Below are 17,044 nucleotides of genomic sequence, written 5' to 3'. Positions count from 1 at the left end.
TGAAAAAGGAAGGGAGGGAGAAGGGGAAGAGGGGACACTGAGCATGAATAAGCACAATACCCACATTCATGCCATGAAGAGGATTCAACAAGTCCAGGTACTTGAAGGCACTTTGCAGATTATTATGTAGCAGCTATTATTGTTTTTCCCCAAAGGACACTGTTAACACTTGCTGCAAATAAAACCACATGGGTAAGCACAGAAAGAAAATAAGAGATAACCAAAGCAGGGGAAACCTTATCCTTCCCTCGGGCATAGGCCAGGTCATAAGCATCAGCATCCGTGAATAAGGATCCTAGCAGAGCAGGAGCAAATTTATTAATGTGGGAGTGTCCTCTACCCACCACTAAAGTGAGTTCTGATTTTTTACCTCCCATGCCTTCCCTCTGCCATGCCCTGTCCCTGAGGAGACACCTGCCTTTGCCAGCGAGCTCCTGTGCTTTCGTGAGCAGAATCAGGAAAATGCACAGAAAGAGACCAAAGAACATCAATTTGCCCTGGAAATGCTGAGACTCTCCACCCAGGAAATAAAGAACATAAGGGAGAGGAGAGAGAGGGGAAGGGAACAAAACTTCACCATGGCCAGGAGATCAGTGAGGGATGGAAGATGGAGGGAGAGATGAAGAAGCAGCAGCAGGTGAAGATCTGAGTGATAAATTAGACACTTTTCATATTTTCTCACAAAGAAAGTCAGGATTTCCATTGTTTTTGTTTCTGAATGGTGGTTCTTGAATGCACAGAAATTGGGCCACATAAGACCCCTGTCGTATCTGAGTTATACTAAAATAAAGCACATTGGGAGTTAGAGAGCACATGCCAGGTAACAGGCCAGGCACCCAACAACCGTTTGCTGAATAAATATGTAGTAAGACCACCCTGTGTTAATTCATGCTATGAAAACGCAAGGCCTGAAGAACAAAGCCTTGGCCCACTTGGACATCCTTAGCCTCTTCACTGAAAGGTAGGAACCTGGTAAATTCTTATTTTGTCACTACTGTCACTACTCGTTGTGGCATTTAGAAGTCACCCCTGTTGCCATTGGTTTCCTTTTTTAAAACAAACAACTTTACATTTTCTTTGTACCAACATTTTGACGCTGAGCACAGTACCTCCTTTCAATCCTCAGAATAGACCTACTTACATACACGTGTATATGCAAACACACACACACACACACACACACACATACACACAGTACTGAACACTGTAGAGTTCAAAAAAGATTCTGGAAGAAAGACAAAGGGTGAAGTTACATTTCACAGTTTACAGCCAGTGTTTCTGTCCAGGTTCTGCTTCTCCACCTCTCCACCCCACAGCTAGTCCTGCTCTCTCTTCTGTCCTCCCATGGGAAGGTCTCCTCCTTCTCAGTACCCTCCGGTGCCTTTCCTCTCAACTAAGCAACACAGGGCAGTCCAGCCTCTTCCTCTACATTTGTATTCCCCCAAAAAATAACTGTGTCAGAGGAAAGAATCCTTAGTTTCTAGGACTCTGTCTCCTTAGAAGGTAACAGGAGGTTAAAAATAACAGCAAAAAAAAAAAAAAAATGCACTCCCTCTTGTCCTTCTGTTTCTAAGCAGTAAAACTGAATTGTTTCTAAGTAGAGTTTTGATTTTTATTTATGTTTTTTGTAGTGCTGGGGATTGAACCCAGCACCTTGCATGTGCTAAATGCGTGCTCTACCATCCCTTTTACATTTACATCTAAGCTACATTCCCAGCCCTTTTTTTTTTTTTTTTCATTTTAAAGGCTGGACAGGGTCTTGCTAAGCTACCCAGGCTGGCCTCAAGCATGTGAGTCTCCTACCTCAGCCTCTCTGCAGAATTGCTGGGATAACAGGCATGCGCCACCACACTCAACTCTAAACAGAGAATTTCTAAGCAAGGAATTTGATTCCCCAGAATATAAATGCTAGGGCAGGTGCTCCAATGGGGCTACCTAGCCAGAAGCCTCATTTCTGCACCTGTGACTCTCCTCCTATCAGTAATGTGTGTCTACCCTTTAGCACAGTCAGACAAAGAGGTGCTGGGCAGGGCCAGCACCATCAAGCTGAGGGCAGTGGTGCTAGGAAGACAGATGTACACCTCTCTGTGTGTCCAGTCCTGTTGCTCCAACTACCTGGCATCTTGACCCCCTCAAGGCCGGCTGCAGGGCCACCCCTTCCCTATTGACCACATAGCTAACCTGGAGCCAAGTTCACCATAGTTCATATGGTTCTATCATCTGGGCAAATTATGGGTTTCTTTAAAAAAAAAAACGCAAAAGTGGAAGTGAGCTTTTCTAACTATTCAGAAAACATAACAAAATTAAACCTCAGAAAAATCAAGAATTTATACATGATGGAAAATTCCATCACAAACATCAAAAGATCAATGACAAGCAGAGAAAAAAATACTTATCACAAACAAAGTTTCCTTTTCCCTAACATGTAAAGAGTTCCTAGAAATTGATAAGAAAAAGAATAGTCACACTATGAAAAAATGATTAGGGGAATGAACAGACAGATAAAGAAATACTAATGGCCCTAAAACAAATATAAAAGACTATATAAGTAGAAATGCACATTTAAACTTGCTCTGAGATGTTATTTCTCACACAAAACAAAAGTCTGACAAAGCACTGTTGGCCAGGCTAAAGAATAAGAGTGGGCTGATATAAGGAGGCTGATTCATAGTGAGGTTGGGAGGGGGAGTAAGGGAGGAATAGACAAACTGTAGATAGGGCAAAGGGGTGGGAGGAGAAAGAAGGGGGCATTGGGGTAGGAAAGACGGTGGAATGAGATGGACATCATTACCCTTAGTACATATATGAAGACACGAATGTGTGAATATACAACCAGAGATATGAAAAATTGTGCTCTATATGTTTTTTGAACTGTAATGCATTCTGCTGTCATATATAACAAATTAGAATAAAAAGTAAAATTTTAAAAAAGAAGAAGAAGAGTGTGAATTGGTTTGAGGCTTGAGGAGGGCAAGCTGAATTGTTAATGCACTTAGACCTTGACCCAGTGATCCCACTTTTGAGAACTCCTCTTTCAGATAATGATTGCATACATATAATTTCTTTCATTCTGTCATTTATTCAGGGCACTGTTGGTTATAACCAAAGATTTGAAACAACACTAATGCCCACTAATAGAGTTTTTGATAAATAAATTATAGCACATCCATGCAGTAGAATACTAGGTAGCTATTAGAAGCTGGTGGGAGTGGGGATAAGACTTTTCATGTTGGTGACTCTAAAGAGAAACTGGGTGGGCACAAAGGACACTGAAGAGCCATAATGACCTGTGGGGAAGAGGGACTTCGGCAGATGGAATGCAGAGGAGGCAGTCAGATTCTTCTTGGTGCAGTCTACCTTATTAAACTTTCCGGTTTGAGAACCTTACATGACAAGAAAGGAAAGGAGTGGGGAGAGAAGGAGGGAAGAACTGGAGACCTGGTCAGCTCTCCCTGGACTGCAGGGGAAGGAAACAGGAGGTTATGAATAATCTCAAACTCCAATTAAAGCACAATTCATACCACCCCCACTCTCTGGTGGTGAACTGACTTCCAAGTGTTCCCTGTAGTAAAGGGAGAAGCAGGTGCTCACCACCCACCTCTGGGCCCTGCCTGTTTTTTTTGTTCTTTTTTTTAATTCCCCTGAATATAAATGCAATCATGTGGAATAGGGTCTAAAAGGAGCCAAACCCCATGGCTGGCCTTCAGTGGAGACAAGTGGAAGGTTCAGAGGCCATCTGCAACCTCTTGACCTTTAGTCCTGGCAATCATGGGAAGTCCTTGCTGAACAAACCTCCTGGGGACACAAATGTATGAGAGGACCCTCCTGTACTCAGCCACACCTAATATGCAAATCTGCTATTCAAACAGGTTAAACCAGCATCATTGGTATGTAGAAAAGGCCCAAACCCTGGATTCTGGGTTGTTGGGCCTTATATACCTTATTACACCAATCTGAGGCCTTTCATTATAACTTGCTGACTAGGGCCCATGGCTCTTTAGGAGTTAAGAATTGTGTGCATTTTGAGGTATGTATATATGCACATTTTGAGGGGAAGAAGGTATCCAGCTTTCTTCAGATTGTCAAAGGGACTCATAGGACTCTAAGTTGTTAGAAATTTCCAAACCCCATCCCACTGCATCTCCTTCCACCCTGAAACACAGACTAGGCACACAGAGGGGAAATAACTAGCAGGTTAGGGGCAGAGCCCAGAATGGAACTAGGTGTGGCATGCCCCAGTTCAATGCTCACCCCACAACCCCACAAATGTCAACGTGGATCCCTGACTCACCTTACAGGCACAGCGAGGGGTGGTGGTGGACCAGGACCAGGAAGATGGTGGTAGAGTCTTGATTCCTGCTCATGGTTCTGGCCGAGCTCCTGGAACATGGAGCTAAGGCCAGCAACTGTACCCTTCTGGATGGCACGGAGTGAGTGGCGCCGGTACTCATCTCGGGCACGCTGGGCCCTGCGGCTCCTCTCCTCATCAGCTGCCTTGGACCTGCGCACTGAAAAGGGGGAGATGGTGTGTTGGTCTGCACCTATGGCCCAGGCTGTAACACTGTGCACATACAGGTGGATTCTCTAGAAGCTGGCCACCAGACCTATTTGTGCTACAGGGAGGTTTGGAGCCTCTGGAAATAGTAGGGCAGGCTTAGCCCTAAAAGCATGGAGGAAGGGCAGAATCTTTTGGTAACTTTCATTCTTCATGTATAAATACATGAAGGTATTTATAGACTCCAAGACACCCTTCTTTTTGGCTTTCCACATTTTCATGTTCCTCAAGGTAGAGCCCTGTCACAGCCAAATGGCCTTGAAAAGGCCAGTATATTGCTGTTTCAAAAACCCAGAAAAGTCTAGAACTGAGGAAACGAAGGAAAAAGAACGAAGTCTATTAAACTCAAGGTCTGCCATTAAAATGAGTTATTTTGTAGTTTGATTGCATTTTATCACACCCCTATCTGCCACTCAAATCCACAAGTTCTTTGATAGAAAACCCCAAAGCTAGCTTTGGTCTTCTAATTGTGCAAGGCTAGTGATTGCCCTGATCCAGCAGTTCACCTTCCCCTCTTGGAGGAAAATGATACTTGTAGTCCACTTGTCCTCCACCTCCATTCAACAGTCACAAAGCAACAACCCACCACCTATCAAAAACTGCATTTTTATTAGTATTTGGAGGATACAAAGTAAGTTGCCCTAGTCCCAGAATAAATCATTCTTCTTCACAGGCAGTCAAAGAACTTTTTCCAGGAGGATAACATAACTGAGAAAAAAATTCCGTCTTTAAGAAGGTATTTATAGAAGTGCCCCTCATGGAAGTCACATACAGAATATCCACTTGGCTGTGAGCTCCATGAGGGCAGGTAGGGAATTTTCTTTGATCTGCCCATTGTTGGCATTGTTTCCAGTGCCTGGAAAGGGTTGGCAAGCAATACACATTTTTGGATGCCTGAATGCTCCTGATTAAGTCTTTAAATTTGTATTTGGCCCTGAGCTGGATAAAGAGATAACAAAGAAACAGACCTTTCTTTAAAAGCTCTCTAGGCCAGGGTAGGAAAACAAGAGAAGTAAATATCTCCACCTTAATGAAGCAGGTCGTGAGCATTATTTAGAAGAGGACCAATAAAGCACTGTCAGCATGTAGGGTCTGCAGCCCTCACAACCTGCTAGGGAACTAGAACCATAACAGAGGAGAGAATTGAACCAGGCTATGCTATAAGGTAGATGTGGTTTGTTCTCATCAAAACTCATGTTGAAATTTGGTTGCCAGGTAGTGGTGTTGGGAGGTGGAGCCTTAAGAGGTACTAAGATTTTTTCTGTTGACAGTAGGGCTAGTTTCTATGGGATAAATTATCTGCAGGTTGTTATAAAGCAGGTCTATTCCCTTGTTCCCTCCCTCTCTCCCTTGCTTTTGGACTTCCAGAACAATGAAAAAATAAAATAAACCTCTTTACTTTAGGTTGCAGTGCAGCGCAAAGCCTGACCCAGGACCTTGATCTTGTCTGAATTATGAATTACTTAGTCTCAGCTATTCTATTATAGCAACAGAAAATGAACTAAGACAGTCTGGAAAGATCAAGAGGAGTTTTTCAGAGAAAGGAGGAGGAAAAGGCTATTCCAGGAAGAAAAGCGGTGTTTGGGGTCCCATTGACTCCTCTGTAAGTTTCAGATAGTATGAACACCATGAAACCTGCCTTGCATTGTCGGGAGGAGGTTCAGACAAGATCAAGATGCCCTGGGACAGGCTTTGCACTGTACTACAAACTAAACGGCAAACTACACACTAGAAGCTCACGCCCTACAAGGACTTCTGGAAGTTGCAGAGAGACGCAGTGACACTCAACTGATTAACAGTCAGGGGTTTTGCTTCTGGCTCCCTGTTTGGCCTGGTACAACTTCTCATCTCTCTGGGTCTTAGTTTTCCCTCCCTGAAAAATGGAGATAGTAGCATCCTAATCTAAAAGCTGCCAAATAGCTAGTTTACTCCAGAATCATGCCCTTATCTGTGCTCAGGGTTCCTGCTCAGTTCTCTGACACAGCGGTTGTTTTTCCTCTTGACAGAATCCCCATGAGCAGTTACACAGCTCCATAAGTACAACCAGGCTAGTTGTTGAAAGAGGAAGGATTTTTACCTATTTCAGCAATAGGCAAGGTGTCTGCATTTATTCAGCACAAGTCTTAGGCCTACTCGGTACCTATTCCGTGCTGCACAGGGACACTGCTTTTACTGCAAACTGAGCACTGAGTACAGCTCCCGGGGGCACAGTCACAGCATGGTCACCATAGAAGTGTACAGCAGTTCTAACAATTTTCTGACAGATGGCAGTTCAGCATCTTGATGAGTGGGTCTCTAGATCAAGATCACCATTATCAGCAGGCGGCTGGGCCTGTGGTAGGCCGTGTGGACCAGCAATGTCTTGCCCTGAGAGGACTTACTGTCTCATAGGAGAAACACATCTGTGAGCAGTGAATGGAATTGTGGTGGGAGTGTGCACAGGTGCTGGGGCTCCAGAGGAGGGACACCCCAGCCAGCCAGCGACATCCTCTGAAGGGGAAACATCTAAGCTGATGTCCGATGGACACCCAGGATTCAACCAACAGAGGCCAGAGGAAGGACATCCTAAGCAGGGGAAGATCATGTGCAGAGACCCAGAGGCAAGAGGGAGTGGAGCATGGACAGAGGGAAGTGCTCAGAGGGAGGGGACAAGTGACAAGGCTGAACAAACAGAAAAGGCCATTTGGGAGATCAATAGCTTATGGCTAATGAGTTCTAATCCTTTACCAAAAGGTGACTGTAAGTCACTGGAAGGTTTCAAACAGGAAAGAAGGATGCTAGTTTCACTTTTAAAAGATTGGGCTACCGTGTTGGTAATAAATTACACAGGAACAAAACTAAAGACTTAGAAAACAGAAATTCAGTCAGGCCCCAGTGGGACTTAGATGGTCTCAGGAAAATGGCCAGGGCAATCAGGATGAAAACTCAGAGAAATTAACAAGTAGAACCCTCAGAACCCTGGAAGGTTTTAGATTGGTAGTGAGCAACAGGCAGAGAGCAGAGACAGCCAAGTTTCTACCTTGGACAACCAGGGATGAGCAGGCGGGGTAGGGGTGAGCTTTAGACATGAGGAGGAAGTCTGAGAGGAAAGGCCCAGAAGGCACTTGGTTCTAGAAAATCCTGAGTCTCTGCCCCTCAGGAAACCCCTCTTCAGTGGATTTGCCCCTGGTTCCCAGGGTCATGCCCACTCCCCTCCCCTGCACAGTGAGAAAGGAACCAGTGTCTCCCTTCCAAGTTCATTTGATCCAGTTACATCCTACAGAGGAACCGGATGCTTCTGAGCAATGTCAATTTGTAGTGAAGAGTAGACTGTCACCGAAAATTAATGAGTAATCCAATAATACAGCAAAGGCAGCGACAGAGATTTAAATTGTGTTTGTATGTGAACAGATATATTTGAAAACTGCTTTATGTGGTTGTGGGCAACCCAAATTACCATAGCTACACTTTATTTATTCATCTATAAAATGGGGTCCCCATAGGCCCCACTGAGATGTAAATGAAATATGGAAGAAATCTGCACAGCACCTGGCACAAGGTAGAACTTCACTAAATGTCATCTAGTGTTTGCTGTTATGTAGGCTGAGACAAAGGGACTGATACACATCCTCTAGGAAGAGTTTACCCCTAGGTGGAAGTTGGGGGGTGGCTTACGGCTGGGAGCTGGGTAGAGTCAGAGGCTCCTGTCGGGGAATGGGGGAAAATGAAAACTTGTGTAAAGGTGAGGTTTCCCAAGCACAGGGAAGTAAGAATAGGTGGCAGGGTATACACACAGGCCTCTGGAGACTCAGCCTGGTAGAGTCCCAGTCACCTGCAGGAATTAGCAGGTTTGGTACTAAAGATGATAAAGACTGAGAGGTGAACCTCTGGAAAAGCAAGTGAAGTTTTCCCACAACTAAGGTAAGCCTAGAAAAGGGGCCGCAAGCCCCAACTCAGAGACTTCCAAGGTCAGCTGCCAAATATCCTTACCGGCCAGAAATGCCAGATGTCTGCCAACAGTGACCCCCTGTGGCCTCCAGGAGCAACTGCAGTCACTCTTTAAGACAAGAATGTTGGACTAACTGGTTGCTCAGGGGTTCCTGAGCAACTGGAGAGCAGACAGAACCCTACATAGGGCACAACTGGACACATGGGAGCTCAGGCACCTAGACAGTGGGGTGCACTTCAAACTACAGATGGTTTCCAACTTATAATTTTCAATTTTAATGGGGGTATGTATTCAGTAGAAACCATACTTCAAGTTTTGAATGGGATCTTTTTCTAGGCTAGTAATAAGCAGTCCCATCTTCTCTCACAGTAGCAAGCCACAGTTCTTTATCAATCAGGTGACCACAAAGGTGAACAACGGACACACTACAGGGTGCTATGTTGCTGAGCCAGGATGTTCTGTAGTTTAAGGGGATGAAATGCATTCTAAGTTTGCCATATTTTTAACTTATGATGGATTTATCAAGATATCACCTTGTCCTGAGTAAAAGACCATCCGTAGTTACCTCCAGGGAGAAACTTCAGGACCCCCCATCCATGGATAGAAAACACCCCTCTTTTGTATTATACTTTAACTTTCTTTTCAGCCCCAAATTCCACTCTGCTCCTTCCCACTTCCAGGCCAGATGCCAGCTTCACAAGCTCTTCCAGGTTCAGTCTGTCCCAAGCTCACAGCATTTTACAATCACTGATATTCAACTGGGTGCAGTGTTGCAAACCTGTAATCCCAGCTACTCAGAGGCTGAGGCAGGAGGATGGCAAGTTTGAAGACAGCCTAGGTAATTTAGTGAGACCCTGTCTCAAAATAAAGTAAAAAGGGCTGGGGATAGAACTCAGTGGTAGAGCACTTGCCTGGCATTGCATAAAGCCCCTTGAAAGACAAGGAAGAATAAGAGAGAAAGAGAGAAAGAAAGAAAGAGAGAAAGAGAGAAAAAGAAAAAAGAAAGAAAGAAAGAAAGAAAGAAAGAAAGAAAGAAAGAAAGAAAAAACTGATATTCAACCCAGAATCAGGGCACACCTTTAAGAGGAAAAGGACTAGAATTAACATCACTGAACCCTGGACTGGGCCTAAGCACACATTTTGCATTTGCTCTGACAACAATTTGCAAGGGCTGAGACAACTAGATACAGATTATTGGTTTGGGGCTATAACCAAATTTACACAGTTTGGGAAGAAACAGGCAAACACCAGTCTCAACAATGGGTCCAAAACCCATTTACATTTCTAACAACAATAAGTGCCCAATTTTTAAAAGCTTCATTTGCCAAATATGGCTCACCCCTCATCTGTGTGCAACTCGATGTTACCTAACTCTACAGTCCTACAAGTTCACAGTGGAAATATTATCAAATGAAGTCCTGTGCCCAGTCTATTCAGAGATTCTCAGAAGCCAGAGCTCTGCTATTTGAACTAAATAACTTTGTACTCAAGTGATACTAAAAGGAATAATTTCCTTTTTTTTTCCGCCTAACTGGAGAATTTAATTTGGCTGTTTTATCAAAAACTGCTGTTCCTCAATAGATTAATGGCCCACTATATCTTTCATATTAAGTTAATTGAGTGCAGAATAGCTTTGTTGGATTTGAATGACAGGCTCCAGAGTATAGCTCTTTGGTCTTTAAGAAAATATAAAATGAGGAACTAAAATCAGAGAGCCTGAATTATCACATCTCTTCTGTTTCTTCTGTTTTCGGTTGCCATATGGTACATTAATTAGCAATCAGGCGGCTCCTGGGCAAGATGATTCCCACTCTCCATCTCTAATGAAATATCAGCCCAGCTCTTCACTTTCCACCCCATCATGTAGCTACAAAAGAGGAGCCTTCCCAAGTGCACAGACCTTACAACTAGGAAAGTGCTTTGGCTTCCCCTCTCTCATTTCACCCTCCCAACAAGACTCAGTTCAGCATGATTAATTGCATTTTACAAAGGAAGGTATTGAGTAATTGAGCAAGAACTTGCTCAAGGTCACACTAGCAAGTGGCAAAGCTAGGACAGGACTCCCAACCCAGTTCTCCTTCCCAGACAGTACAGTAGCTTCAAGTGACTTCAGTAATTATTCACTATTTTTTTTCAGTATAAACATTGCCCTGCCTCCTTTCTCCATTTGACTCTTTCCATTCTGATTTCAAATGAATGAATTCCTACCCAGCTTGTAGTCTTATTCTTCTAGCCTTCTTGTTGATTCAAGCAAATTTTATTGAGACTGATTTCTGCTTTGTGCTCCTGAAAATTCAGCCACCAATCAAAGGTCCTGGGGTTGTTGGGCAGTTCTACGTAAGGAATCAATGAGTGTTTCTGGTTTCTTTCCTGTGCACAGACCCCCAGATGCCCTGAGAGGCAGATGGCCAGAGACGTCCTTCCTACGTCCTGCTTTTGGAAGACATTGAATCCACAGGCCAGAATACACACCCAGGAGTAGAGAAAAAGAAAGCCTGTGTTTGTGCACAATCCTGAAAAATGCCTGAGTCTGAGCTTCTGTTTCAGTTCCTATCAGTAAAGAGTTCCAACAAAAATACCAACACCCACTCCGCTCTGAGGCTGTTCTAGGCATATGAGCAATTAAATGCCCAAATCTTTGTGAATTCTATGAACTCTCAGGGTTTGGGGCTGTTACAGTTTGAATGCCAAATGTTTCTCAAAGGCTCAGATGCCAAATGTTACTCAGTAAAGCTTTGGGGAGATCATAGAAACTTAGGACCCAGTTAAAGAGAGTGGGTTATTTGGGGCTGTATATTGTCCCCCTCCCCTTCCTCTCTTTCTTCCTCCTGTCCACCATGAGGTGAGCTGCTTTGTTCCACCATATGCTACCCACCATGAAGTGCTGCCTCATCAAGGTATGGAAGCAATGGAGCCAGGTGAACATGGACTGAAAACTCTGAAACCATGAGTCAAAATAAACCTTTCCTCTTTTAAGCTATTTTTCTCAGATATTTTGTCACAGCAATGAAAAGTTTTAAAAAAAAGGCATTCAGTTGAATTTAGTTAACACCCATTTGTAGTAATACTTAGAAATTCTTTTAAAACTCCAACCCAAGATGAATATGGTGGTGAATGCCTGTAATCCCAGCAATTTGGGAGGCTGAGACAGGTAGATTGCAAATTCATGATCAGCCTCAGCCACTTCGATGCTCAGCAACTTAGCAAGACCCTGTTTCAAAGTAAGTGAATTAATAAAAACAAAGGACTGGGAATATAGCTCAGTGGTAAAGCACCCCTGTCTGTGTTCAATCCCCTGTACAAAATAAAGCAAAACAAACATACAAAAAACCTGCAATTCTTATGTGAATGGGCATTGAACAGTTTAAGCACACCTGCCTAGCAGTTATCAGTCAGTGCACAGAACATTCTCCTCTCCTGTGTCTCAGCCCCTGAGAGGCATCACCTCAGAATATGCCTTGATAAAAACAAAAAGGACGTTTGGACACCGTATTTGCATTTGTAATACTGGCTCTGAAGGGAGAAAATGGCTTGCTCCTATAGTCACAGAAGTGGTCAGCAGATGAAAGGATACTTTCCTGAACAAGGAATCCACAAATACAGTACAAGGAAGTCAAAGAGTCACAGAGGGGTCCCTAAAGCCACAGGAAGTGGGCAGGATGCCAGGGGATCATGGCCCCATACCACAGCTACTTGCTCACATCTGTTTTACTGAGCCAGCTAAAGAATAAATGAACCCATAAGGGGACCTTGGAGAACTCTGATAGCCCATTTTTCAAGATTTCTTGGGAATATTACAGTAAAAAATTAGGAAAAAGAGACATGAGACATGAGGTTCACTCCTCGCTGGCACTGAGACTTCTGTGAGGAGTCTGCTTTGGGCTCAGGCTCACGGGGCTACCAGGGCCCAAGAGGCCTAGGAACATCTGGTCAAAGACATCGGTGCTCAGAAACAGGAAGAACGCGGTTGTCTTAAACGCCGCAACTGCCTCATGGTGAAAAAAATTAATTAAATATAAAATTAAAGTTAAATTTTAAAAAGTTAATTAACTTTTCATTTTATCCAATTCTGACTTATTCCTTTTCTACACTTAATTATGTGCTATGTCACTTAAAATTTAAATATTCAATGTAAAAATAAATACTTTCCACCCAACTACCTCTCCAAAAGCCCCATTATGTCTCTGAATCTGCCCTAGAAACTTGGTATTTTCGAATTGGCACTGCATTGATATATATCAGTTGAGAGGGTATTAGTAGAAAAGGTGAATTAAGGACTTCTGAAAATCCTCTCCTCTATGAACAATAAGAACACTGGCAAGATATCAGAACCAACTCTCTCCAAACGTTAGAAATTAACAAAAGGCTTTCAGCAATTCAGGGAACATTTATTCAAGGGAAAAAAAGGCTCAGAACAAGCAAAGAAACTAAATTACTAATCAAAAAACATAAAAAGATAGGCATGAACCCAGCATGGTGGCACACACTTGTAATACCGGCAGCTCAGGAGGCTGAGGTAGAAGTTCAAAGCCATCCTCAGCCACTTAGCTAGGCCCTAAGCAACTTAGACCCTGTTTCTAAATAAAATATTTTAAAAAACTGGGGATGTGGTTCACTGGTTAAAAGCCCCTGGGTTCAATCAATGGTACCAAAAGAAAAAAGGAAGAAAGATAGATATGAACACTTCCCAACTCATTCTTTGAGGCTAGTATTACCCAGATACCACAGCCAGACAAAGATATCACAAGAACTACTGACCAAAATCCTTCATGAATACAGATGCAAAAATCCTCAACAAAATTGTAGCAAACCAAATCTGGCAACACACAATAGGTTTCGTATACTACAGACAAGTGGAATTTATCCCAGAAATACAAGATTGATTCAACATCTGAAACTCAGCATGGAATGTACCATATTAGTAGAATAAAGAACGAAAACATATAATCATCTCAACAGATGTAGAAAAAGTATTTGACAAAATCCAGTCTTTTTCCTGATAAAAACACTCAACAATCTAGGAAAACATGGACCTTGCCCAACCCAATAAATGCTATGTATGGAAAACCCACAGCCAACATCATATTAATGGCAAAAGAGGACTGAAAGCTTTCTCTCAAAATCAGGGACAAAGATACCCACTTTTGCCACTTTTATTCAACATGGCATTAGAAGCTCTAGCCAGAGCAACTAAGCAAGAAAAAGAAATCAAAGGCATCCAGACTGAAAAGAAAGAAGTAAAACTATCTCTGCTTGTATGAAACTATCTTTTATATAGAAAATATAAGGAAACCACTATATATATATATATATATATATATATATATTTGGGCTCATAAAAAAGCTTAGTAAGATTTCACAATACAAGATCAGTACACAAAAGTCAATTGCATTTCTATGTGCTATCAATAAACAATCCAAAAATAAAATTAAAAACTTAATTCCATTTACAATAGCAACAAAGATATTTAACAAGGGATCAAAACAAGGACAAAGTACTCTGAAAACCACAAAATATTATGAAAGAGGTTAAATAAGACTTAAATACATAGAAAGGCATTCTATATACATGGAGTGGAATACCAAATATCATTAGGATGACAACACTTCCAAATTGAACACAAATTTAATGCAATCATTATTGAAATCCCAGATGGCATTACTGCCAAAATTGATGTCGGTCCTAAAATACATATGAACAGGGACAAAAAATAATTCTGAAAAAGAGCAACAATGTAGGTTTCATACATTGCAATTTAAAAACTTACTACAAAGCTACAGGAATCATGACTGTGTGGTGCTGACCTAAAAACAAGTATGTAGATCAATAGAATGGAATTGAAAGTCCAGGAATAGATACTTATATTTTTGGTCAATTGATTTTTGCAAGTGTGCCAAGACCCTTGAAAGAATAATCTTTTCAATAAATGGTGCTTGGACAACTAGGTCAAGTAGGAACCTGTTTCACACAAAAATGAACTCAAAACGGATCAAAGGCCTAAATGTAAGAGCTAAATCCATAAATCTTAGAAGAGAGATAGGCATAAGTCATTTTGACTCTGGATTAGGCAACTAGTTTCTTAGATGTGACACAAATCACAAGAACAAAAGAAAAAATAGATAAATTGACCTCATCAAAATTAAAATTTTTTATATTTCAAAAGATGATCCATCTGGGCATGACAGCATGTGCCTGAAATCCCAGCTACTGGGAAGACTAAGGCAGGAGGTTCTTGAGTTCAAGGCCAGTCTGGACAACATAGCAAGACCCTGTCTCGTTTTTTTTTTTTTTAAAAAAAAAAAAAAACACTCTTCAAACCTGGCTCCACCTTCTCTTTCTCACTTGACTTCTCACTCCTGAAACTCTCCAAGCTTCAGTCACCCCACACTTCTGCCACATTCCTTTTGTCCCCATGCCTTTGCACATGCTGGGCCTCCATCTAAAGGGCTCTCTTTGCCTCAGTAATTCCTAGGCAACTAACAAGCCTCATGTCATGCCTCACCCTCTGGAACCCCACCAGGGCAGCCACTGAGTGCTCCAGTGGTATGTAGTACATCCTCCCTCAAAGCTCCCTATCTTGGCTCTGATTGGTGAGTCCCTCCTTTATAAGGACCATGATTCCTTATCTCTGGATCCCCAGGTGTTTTATTCATCTTTTTCACTTCTTCGACTTGAAAGACCCGACCAGAACAACTACAGAGGAAGAAAAGTTTATTTGGGAGCCCTCAGTTTCAGGGGTGTCAGTCCATAAGTGGCTGGCTCCATTCCTCCAGGTTCAAGATGAACAGGCATCCTGGAGGAAGAGTGTGGCAGAGGGAACCAGCTCACATGATGATTAATAACCACAGAGAGAGAGACTCCACTCTCCAGATACAAAATATATACCCAATAGCCATGCCCCCAATGAACCACTTCCTCCAGCCACAACCTACTTGCCTTTGGTTACCACTCAGTTAATCCTACTAGGAATTAATTCACTGATTAGCTTAAGGTTATAACCCTATCATTTCTCCTCCAAACCTTCTTGCATTGTCTCACATGTGAGCTTTTGGGGAATGCCACAAACTAAACCATAATACCAGGCATAGATCTGGGAAATTACTGGCAACTCAGTAAAAGTAGCATTTAATTTTTTTAACGTAAGAAATCTCCAGAATGGACATATTAGCTCCTGAAGCATGACACTCACTGTTCTGCTCTGGGTCATACCTAGCAAGATCATGCACATGGTCAGCCCTGGGAAAGATTTGTGAAATGTGAATGAACTAAAATGATGGCTAAGCCAATGAACAGTGGAGGAGTGGAGCGAGGGTGGGGAAGGCAGGGGTCTCCTGGCCCCAGGAACCAAGCTCAACTCACACTGTTCTTCCCACTCTTGCTCCTCTTTCTCGCTGGCTTGGCAACGCAGCTGGGCTTGCTTCAGCGACCAGTAAAGCTCCTTCGCTCTCTGTTCCTCCTGAAGGCGAATCTGCTCTTCTCCTCGCTTCCTCTCTTCTTCCTCTTTCCTCTAAAACATCATGGAGACAGATAACATTAGAATGAAGAAGTATCTCTTTGAATCTGCAGTAGGTCAGGGCTGAGCTATCTCAGGATGGGATAGGACAGTAGTGGCCACTCCAGTCTCATTCCCTACACAGTTGAAATAGTGAAGTTTACACTTGGTAAGAATCAAATGGGTTAAAATATGTGGAGCCATAGGAAAATTCTGAAGTTTTCTACAAAGATCAGAGGACTCTGGGCCAAAAGCTTTTCTGCAAAGATCAGAGGTCTTGGATCATCCTTGGATTACTTTCATTTGGGGCAGAAAGAAGGAAGGGACAGGAGGGCCACCTAGTCTTCCTGGAGGCCCATTAAGCAGGATATTAACATGCTTTAAGCTTAAATCTGGAAAAGGTATTTCCAAAAGTGAATAGGTTTAGGAGCCCTGAATCTCCCACTTCTAATTCACCTTCAAGTTCCAGAAAGGTCTGTGTGTGCCTGTGTGTATCTGTGTGTGTGTGTGTATGTGTTTGTGTGTGTCTGTGCGCACACATGTGTGCATGTGCATACATCCACGTGAATGTTTCTTTTATTTGTATGAAAATAGCATGTATATGTTAAACATGCATCATGAGCTTAGAAAGGCTTATAATGCAAAATAGCAGACTGGGGTGTGCAGCTCAATAGTAGAGCACTTGCCTAGGCATGTGACAGGCCCTAGGTTCAGTGTTCAACACTGCAAAAAAAAAAAAAAAAAAGTTGCAATTGTATTTGTTTTGCTGGGAATGGTGGCACATGCCTGTAATATCAGCTTCTCAGGAGGCTGAAGCAGGAGAATCACAAGTTCAAAGCCAGTCTCAGCAACTTAATAAGACCCTATTTCAAAAAAAAAAAAAGGTGCTAGGGATGTAGCTCAGTGGTAGACACTTGGATAGCATGAGGCCCTGGGTTCACTCCCTAGCATCACAAAAACAAAAGTAGAAAACTGAATTCTCATTGCAATTTGTAGTTAAATCAATAACAATATCAAATAGTTCATCGCAAAGCCAAAGAGGGTGCTATTTTCACCAATTCTAAAAAG

At 42.6% G+C, this 17,044-nt stretch overlaps 1 protein-coding gene across 2 annotated transcripts in view; it reads right to left on the bottom strand.

Moving 5' to 3' along the window:
* Window positions 1-17,044, bottom strand: part of Sh2d4b (SH2 domain containing 4B) — a 99,228-nt gene that overhangs the window by 30,335 nt on the left and 51,849 nt on the right. For both annotated transcript variants that reach the window (XM_046450242.2, XM_046450244.2), the window contains 2 exons: window positions 15,844-15,991; window positions 4,292-4,508 (listed from right to left, as the gene is read on the bottom strand). In XM_046450242.2, coding sequence (XP_046306198.1) covers window positions 4,292-4,508; window positions 15,844-15,991 — 365 coding nt within the window. The remainder of the gene's footprint in view (window positions 1-4,291; window positions 4,509-15,843; window positions 15,992-17,044) is intronic.

Source organism: Marmota monax, unplaced genomic scaffold, assembly GCF_021218885.2.
Source record: "Marmota monax isolate L192 unplaced genomic scaffold, Marmota_monax_Labrador192_F-V1.1 WCK01_AAM20220418_F8-fsc00004, whole genome shotgun sequence".
Taxonomy (NCBI): Eukaryota; Metazoa; Chordata; class Mammalia; order Rodentia; family Sciuridae; genus Marmota; species Marmota monax.
The sequence above is the reverse complement of the archived record's forward strand: the minus strand, read 5'-3'. Positions and strand labels throughout refer to the sequence as shown.